Source organism: Watersipora subatra, chromosome 1 (genome assembly GCF_963576615.1).
Source record: "Watersipora subatra chromosome 1, tzWatSuba1.1, whole genome shotgun sequence".
NCBI classification, from domain to species: Eukaryota; Metazoa; Bryozoa; class Gymnolaemata; order Cheilostomatida; family Watersiporidae; genus Watersipora; species Watersipora subatra.
The window spans coordinates 34,808,667-34,816,855 of NC_088708.1; the positions used below are offsets into that span (position 1 = coordinate 34,808,667).

At 40.3% G+C, this 8,189-nt stretch overlaps 1 protein-coding gene across 1 annotated transcript; it reads right to left on the reverse strand.

The window, feature by feature from the left end:
- Window positions 1-898: 898 nt before the first annotated feature.
- On the reverse strand, window positions 899-2,534 carry LOC137386922 (uro-adherence factor A-like). Its single transcript, XM_068073152.1, has 2 exons — window positions 2,271-2,534; window positions 899-1,861 (listed from the first exon to the last, which is right to left on the reverse strand). The coding sequence occupies exons 1-2, from the start codon at window positions 2,532-2,534 to the stop codon at window positions 899-901; spliced, it is 1,227 nt and encodes a 408-aa protein (XP_067929253.1).
- Between the last annotated feature and the right edge of the window lie 5,655 nt (window positions 2,535-8,189).

Genomic DNA, 8,189 nt, shown 5'->3' on the forward strand with positions numbered 1-8,189 from the left:
GACTGTTCTAACATATCATATACGACCGCTCTAACATATCATATATAACTGATCTAACATATCATATATGACTGCTCTAACATATCATATATGACTGCTCTAACATATCATATACGACTGCTTTAACATATCATATACGACTGCTCTAACATATCATATACGACTGCTCTAGCATATCATATATGACTGCTCTAACATATCATATATGACTGGTCTAACATATCATATATGACTGGTCTAACATATCATATATGACTGGTTTAACATGTCATATATGACTGGTCTAACATATCATATATGTCTGCTCTAACATATCATATACGACTGCTCTAACATATCATATACGACTGCTCTAACATATCATATACGACTGCTCTAGCATATCATATATGACTGCTCTAACATATCAAGTAAAATTGCTCTAATATATCATATATGACTGCTCTAACATATCATATACGACTGCTCTAACATATCATATACGACCGCTCTAACATATCATAAGTGACTGCTCTAACATATCATATATCACTGCGCTTTGTTTGGTGATGGTGTCATGAAATATCTGAACCTGTAGAAGATTAGATATAAGTCTTAACTCTTATCTGAAATTTAAAATTGAATAAGTGCCAGTTCCGATGGAAAGCAGATGAAAACAAAAGTATTGTTATATCAGAAGCCTTTGAAAGAAATTTGCCTTTTAAAGGCTTTTAATAGCTATTTGAGAGAAACGACACTATATTGAATGCACCTATCACCATTTTTATGGAGTAGGCAAGCGAACTGACCTTTAAAGTCTGTCAGTCTTGATGGTAGTAGGTTGCCAGTGTTTGATCAAGTGCATAAGCTGCACCATATGCTACCTAACCTACATTGGGAAAAAGTGTGATCTGTTGGATCAGAAACATCCGTAGGCGGAATGGTGATAGACTTCATAATGCTTAGGGAGTTTGCCAGAGCAGAAGTTGTGTTTGGTGGTGGGAGAGTGGTGAGTGATGAGAGAGGGCTGAGTGAAAAGAGAATGATGAGTGCTCAGAGAGTGGAGGTAGTGCTGACTGATGAAACAGTGCTGAGTACTGGGTGAGTGCTCTGTGACAACAGTCGGCAAAAAGGCGAGAAAGCACCGAGTGGTGAGAGAATGCTGAGTAATGAGAGAGTGTTGAGTGACGAGAGAGTGCTGAGTAATGAGAGAATGTTGAATGGCTAGAGAGTGCGAAGTGGTCAGAGGGTGCCGAGTGGTCAGAGAGTGCTGAGTGGTCAGAGAGTGCTGAGTGGCGGGAGAAGACCAAGTGAGGGGAGAGAGCTTGGTGGCTAGATAGTGCTGAATGGCGAGAGAATGCTGAGTGACGAGATAGTGATGAGTAACGAGAGAGTGCTGAGTGGTGAGATAGTGATGAGTGATGAGAGAGTGCTGAGTGACGAGAGAGTGCTGAGTGATGAGATAGTGCTGAGTGACGAGAGAGTGCTGAGTGATGAGAGAGTGCTGAGTAACCAGAGAATGTTGAATGGCTAGAGAGTGCGAAGTGGTCAGAGGGTGCCAAGTGGTCAGAGGGTGCTGAGTGGTCAGAGAGTGCTGAGTGGCGAGATAGTGATGAGTGATGAGAGAGTGCTGAGCGACGAGAGAGTGCTGAGCGACGAGAGAGTGCTGAGCGACGAGAGAGTGCTGAGCGACGAGAGAGTGCTGAGCGACGAGAGAGTGCTGAGTGACGAGAGAGTGATGAATGACGAGAGAGTGATGAGTGACGAGAGAGTGATGAGTGACGAGAGAGTGCTGAGTGACGAGAGAGTGCTGAGTGACGAGAGAGTGCTGAGTGACGAGGGAGTGATGAGTGACGAGAGACTGCTGAGTGACGAGAGAGTGCTGAGTGAAGAGAGAGAGAGTGCTGAGTGACGATGGAATGATGAGTGATGAGGTGCTGAGTTACGAGTGCTGAGTGACAAGAGAGTGGTGAGAGAGTGCTGAGTTATGGGAGAGTGCTGAGTGGTGAGAGAGTGCTGAGTCATGGGAGAGTGCTGATTGGTGAGAGTGTTGAGTCATGGGAGAGTGCTGAGAGATAGGATACTTTCAAGTGACAAGAAAGTGTTGCGTTATGAAAGAATGTTCAATGATGAGAGAGTGCTGAGTCAACTCTCACCAGTATGGAGTGAGTTCAGCACCCACTCCCTGAACTCAAAAAAATTTTCTCCAAAAGTTCGTTGAGTTTAGGGAGTGGGTGCTGGTCAATTGATATCTGTTAGTTTAGCTTTTTAAAGTCGCCACAAATACAAACTTTTACATTCGGTTTAGTAACAGCTACTATTGGTGCTGCATACTCGCTAGAATCAACATGTTCCAGTACGCCAGCCGCCACAAGCCGCTCTATCTTTTCTCTCACAGCCTGTTGATGAGAAAAAGGTACATCATATGGTTTGGTAAACTTCAGTACACTGCCAGGGTTGTGTGTTGGCACTGTCAGCTTTTTACAATGACCTAAACCATCTTTGAACACCTCAGGATACTTTGAGGACACTGATGCAACCTTGTCATTCAACATGGAAACAACAGAATAATCAGCGTCAAGTTTACGCGGTTCTAAATTTCATAATCCTTGCTGTGAAAGTTCAAAATTATCATTCCAATCTAAGTCAAACTTCAACTACAAGTGTTGTATTCGCAACAAGTAGTTTGAGAGGCTCTTGTTTCATGTTGCCATAATAAACTACTACTGGACACTGTCCATTTATTGCCAACTCGCTATTTCCATAAGCCTTTAGACAGGTGTCAACAGAAGTGAGTAGAAGTGTACTGTCTTGGTAGCCTTGTAAGGCCACCATGGAGCAAGTTGCCCCAGTGATCCACTAACAAATGACTCATAGTCACTAATGATTGTTCTGATCGGAATCTTTTCGCTCAAAAACTCTGTGTGAAGCTATATGTACTGAACTCTGTGTGAAGCAACATGTACTGAACTCTGTGTGAAGCTATATGTACTGAACTCTGTGTAAAGCAACATGTACTGAACTGTGTGTGAAGCAACATGTACTGAACTCTGTGTAAAGCAACATGTACTGAACTGTGTGTAAAGCAACATGTACTGAACTGTGTGTGAAGCTACATGTACTGAACTCTGTGTGAAGCAACATGTACTGAACTCTGTGTAAAGCAACATGTACTGAACTCTGTGTAAAGCAACATGTACTGAACTCTGTGTAAAGCAACATGTACTAAACTGTGTGTAAAGCAACATGTACTAAACTGTGTGCGAAGCAACATGTACTGAACTCTGTGCGAAGCTACATGTATTGAACTCTGTGTAAAGCTACATGTACTGAACTGTGTGTAAAGCAACATGTACTGAACTGTGTGTAAAGCAACATGTACTGAAGTCTGTGTGAAACAACATGTACTGAACTCTGTGTAAAGCAACATGTACTGAACTGTGTGTGAAGCAACATGTACTGAACTCTGTGTGAAGCTACATGTACTGAACTCTGTGTGAAGCTACATGTACTGAACTCCGTGTGAAGCAACATGTACTGAACTGTGTGTGAAGCAACAGGTACTGAACTGTGTTTGAAGCTACATGTACTGAACTCTGTGTGAAACAATATGTAGTGAACTGTGTGTGAAGCTACATGTACTGAACTCTGTGCGAAGCAACATGTACTGAACTCTGTGTAAAGCTACATGTACTGAACTGTGTGTAAAGCAACATGTACTGAACTCTGTGTGAAGCTACATGTACTGAACTCCGTGTGAAGCAACAGGTACTGAACTGTGTGTGAAGCAACATGTACTGAACTGTGTGTGAAGCAACATGTACTGAACTGTGTGTGAAGCAACAGGTACTGAACTGTGTTTGAAGCTACATGTACTGAACTCTGTGTGAAACAACATGTAGTGAACTGTGTGTGAAGCTACATGTACTGAACTCTGTGCGAAGCAACATGTACTGAACTCTGTGTAAAGCTACATGTACTGAACTGTGTGTAAAGCAACATGTACTGAACTGTGTGTAAAGCAACATGTACTGAACTCTGTGTGAAGCTACATGTACTGAACTCTGTGTGAAGCTACATGTACTGAACTGTGTGCGAAGCAACATGTACTGAACTCTGTGTAAAGCTACATGTACTGAACTGTGTGTGAAGCAACAGGTACTGAACTGTGTGTGAAGCAACATGTACTGAACTCTGTGTAAAGCAACAGGTACCGAACTGTGTGTAAAGCAACATGTACTGAACTCTGTGTGAAGCTACATGTACTGAAGTCTGTGTGAAGCTACATGTACTGAACTGTGTGTAAAGCAACATGTACTGAACTCTGTGCAAAGCAACATGTACTGAACTCTGTGTGAAGCTACATGTACTGAACTGTGTGTAAAGCAACATGTACTGAACTGTGTGTAAAGCAACATGTACTGAACTCTGTGTGAAGCTACATGTACTGAACTCTGTGTGTAAAGCAACATGTACTGAATGGGGATTCTTATTTGAAGCTTTGACTGTACTGGCTTGACATCTTGTTTACCATGTCCTCAGTGGTCATAGTAGGAGACAAGGAAGTTGTCTCATCTTTTAAAATCTTATCCCTTTTTGTCGTTCTAATGAATGCTGCTGCTTTATTAAGAGCATCATTAAGGTTAACTTGTAGTAGACATTGACGACATATATCTGCATGTGGAACTTCTTGGATTATCATGTCATGAATGTGTTCGCCAACATACATGTAGCTCCGGTCACACATTGCGCTTTTGCAAGTGAAACCTCAGTGTTGAGCAAGTCCATGAAGCTTAGCTGCCCAATCCACTTAAGACTTGCCTGGTTGAATTCTATAATTGATAGAAGTCGTAACGAGCAGCCTGTACAAGTACCGTGTCAGTAACATGAGTTCTAAGGGCGTTTGATAACTTAGTGAAACTCTTGGTCGTAATGTCCTCAAGACCAAATATATTAGCAAGTAGATCATAAGTATTCATCCCACCAGAGACAATAAGCAAGCATGCTTTTAGGCATCAATCATTTGATATACAGTAAAATGTTGTTTGAAGCGCTAGAGGTACTGAGCCCACTTTTCATCATCTCTTGTATGCTTCAAACCCATCATAGCTACACTTCGGTGTAGCTATGATGGGTAAGGCTGCAGCCGCTGTGTCACTCTGCAAGCTTCTATAAAGGAAACAAACTGTGTATGCATACCCTCCTGCTGTTGCTAGAACTGTTGTAGTTGCGTGGCTTCTATCAGGTAGTCTTAAATATCCGTGACCAGGGAGTTCACATAATCATCTCTGACACCAGTTGTTGTGTTATTCCTACTACTAGTTGATTGATACATTTATTTTAGTAGTATTACATTTATTGCAAGCAGCATTGTGCTAGTTAACTTGAACTGGTCTGACAATAAGGAAAACTGTAAGACAAACACAATGTTAAACACAATGTAAAAGACAAAACTAACCATAACCAACACAATAAAACAGACATTTGTAAATGTATCAGTCATAGAGCAATCTAGCCTTCCATCATAACTTGTCATACATGTAGATAGGTTTACTAATCATCACCCCAGACGTAATGTAGGCATTAGATTAGGAGATGTTGCCAGAGATTTGAGATGCCTGATGTGAGCTAGAATCATTTCGTCAACAACTCTTAGTATTTATCAGTTTTGGGTACCATAGAGAAGTTGATAACGAAATTGATAATGACTTATCATGTTTCGAACTTCTTTTGTTTAGTTGATATAGTAGATCGTGTTTGCTGCATTTGTTTCTAACGACTATCATGTATTTTCAGTTCGCATTTATTTGAATAAGGATTTTTAGTGACAAGTTGTATACAACATTACAACACATTGACAAGTGATAGCGGTCGTGGCTGGTTTGGCATTAGTTCCTTTAACTGAAGAAACAAAAGGGTGAGAAATATTGAGAAACTTTATGTAGTAACCAAAGCTTTACCGAGTCTACTAAGGCCAAAATAAGGAAAGCTGACTATAGCACCTGATGTCCTAGTCATTACATTCACGTGTTTGGTTCTTGCTTGGTGTTGCCAAGAATTCGCTAGACCATTCCAGCGCTGTCTAAATTGTTGGACATTTCAAAGGCTTTCTTTAACCCTCAAGTCAGTTTAATCAAAGTTATCTTAATTGTGTTATTAGTGATTTGCCCTTTCAGTCGGAAGCGAGTCTTAAGCTACCATTTGATGTAAAACAAGCTTTAGTCTGTAATCTACTAAAGATTCTTTTTGCATTCCAAACATTGAAAACTACAGCAATTATGAAAGTATACTTTTCTCTGTGTGAATATGCTACCAGAGCATGGCGTATGTATATTCTACTAATATGCTACCAGAGCATGGCGTATGTATATTCTACTAATATGCTATCATAGCATGGCGTATGTATATTCCACTAATATGCTACCAGAGCATGGCGTATGTATATTCTACTAATATGCTATCATAGCATGGCGTATGTATATTCCACTAATATGCTACCAGAGCATGGCGTATGTATATTTCACTAATATGCTACCAGAGCATGGCGTATGTATATTCTACTAATATGCTACCAGAGCATGGTTTATGTATAGTCCACTAATACGCAACCAGAGCATGGCGGTTGTATATTCCACTAATATGGAACCAGAGCACGGGGTATGTATATTCCACTAATATGCTACTAGAGCATGGTGTATGTATATTCTACTAATGCGCAACCAGAGCATGGCGGATGTATATTCCACTAATATGCTACCAGAGCATGGCGTATGTGTATTCTACTAATATGTTACCAGAGCATGGTGTATGTATATTCCACTAATATGCTACCAGAGCATGTTGTATATATATTCCACTAATATGCTACCAGAACATGGTGTATCTATATTCCACTAATATGCTACCAGAGCATGTTGTATGTATATTCCACTAACATGCTACCAGAGCATGGCGTATGTATATTCTACTAATATGTTACCAGAGCATGTCGTATGTATATTCCACTAATATGCTACCAGAGCATGGTATATGTATATTCTAGTAATACGCAACCAGAGCATGTTGTATGTATATTCCACTAATATGCTACCAGAACATGGTGTATCTATATTCCACTAATATACTACCAGAGCATGGTGTATGTGTATTCTACTAATATGTTACCAGAACATGGTGTATGTATATTCCACTAATATGCTACCAGAGCATGGTATATGTATATTCCACTAATATGCTACCAAAGCATGGCGTATGTATATTCTACTAATATGTTACCAGAGCATGGCGTATGTATATTCCACTAATATGCTACCAGAGCATGGTATACATATATTCTACTAATATGTTACCAGAACATGGTGTATGTATATTCCACTAATATGCAACCAGAGCATGGGGTATGTATATTCTACTAATATGTTACCAGAGCATGGCGTATGTATATTCCACTAATATGCTACCAGAGCATGTTGTATCTATATTCCACTAATATGCTACCAAAGCATGGTGTATGTGTATTCTACTAATATGTTACCAGAGCATGGCGTATGTGTATTCCACTAATACTCAACCAGAGCATGGCGTATGTATATTCTAGTAATACGCAACCAGAGCATGGCGTATGTACATGTATATTCTAGTAATACGCAACCAGAGCATGGCGTATGTACATGTATATTCTAGTAATACGCAACCAGCGCATGGCGTATGTACATGTATATTCTAGTAATACGCAACCAGCGCATGGCGTATGTACATTCCACTAATTGCCCAATTTAGTTTTTTTGTCCAAGTCAACAGCGCATATGCATTTTGCCAAGTTGACAATAGATGCTGGTAGGCATGTGTGAGAGTGTCGTGAGATCCTAGTCGACTTATGTAGGACGGAGGATGGCTAATACTAGAATTGAGACATACTCTGTAATTTAAGAATCATCCTATTGTTAGTCAATTGAGGCGTGTGGATTTCGAATGCATTGCGACTTTGTATGAGCTAACGACAGTGATTTATGACTGGCGCACACAAGCATATCTTCTATAGAGTCGCTTCTCCGTTATATGGACCTCTCGCTCATGGCTGGCTCATCACTTAGGCTCCCTCGCAAGTATTATGATTCATTTGATAGTCATGGCTGATGAATCGGTTAAGCTGTTTTGTTAAACCCATTAGCTTTAATCTAAAGAACAGAATCTTTGACAGCTGACTTTTC

Coding starts and splice junctions, on each gene's coding strand:
- LOC137386922 (XM_068073152.1), bottom strand. CDS start 2,534: ATGTTGAATGACAAGGTTGCATCAGTGTCCTCAAAGTATCCTGAGGTG. Junction 1,862..2,270: donor TTACTAAACCGAATGTAAAA/GTTTGTATTTGT, acceptor CTCTTCACTCAG/CACTCTCTCGTCACTCAGCA.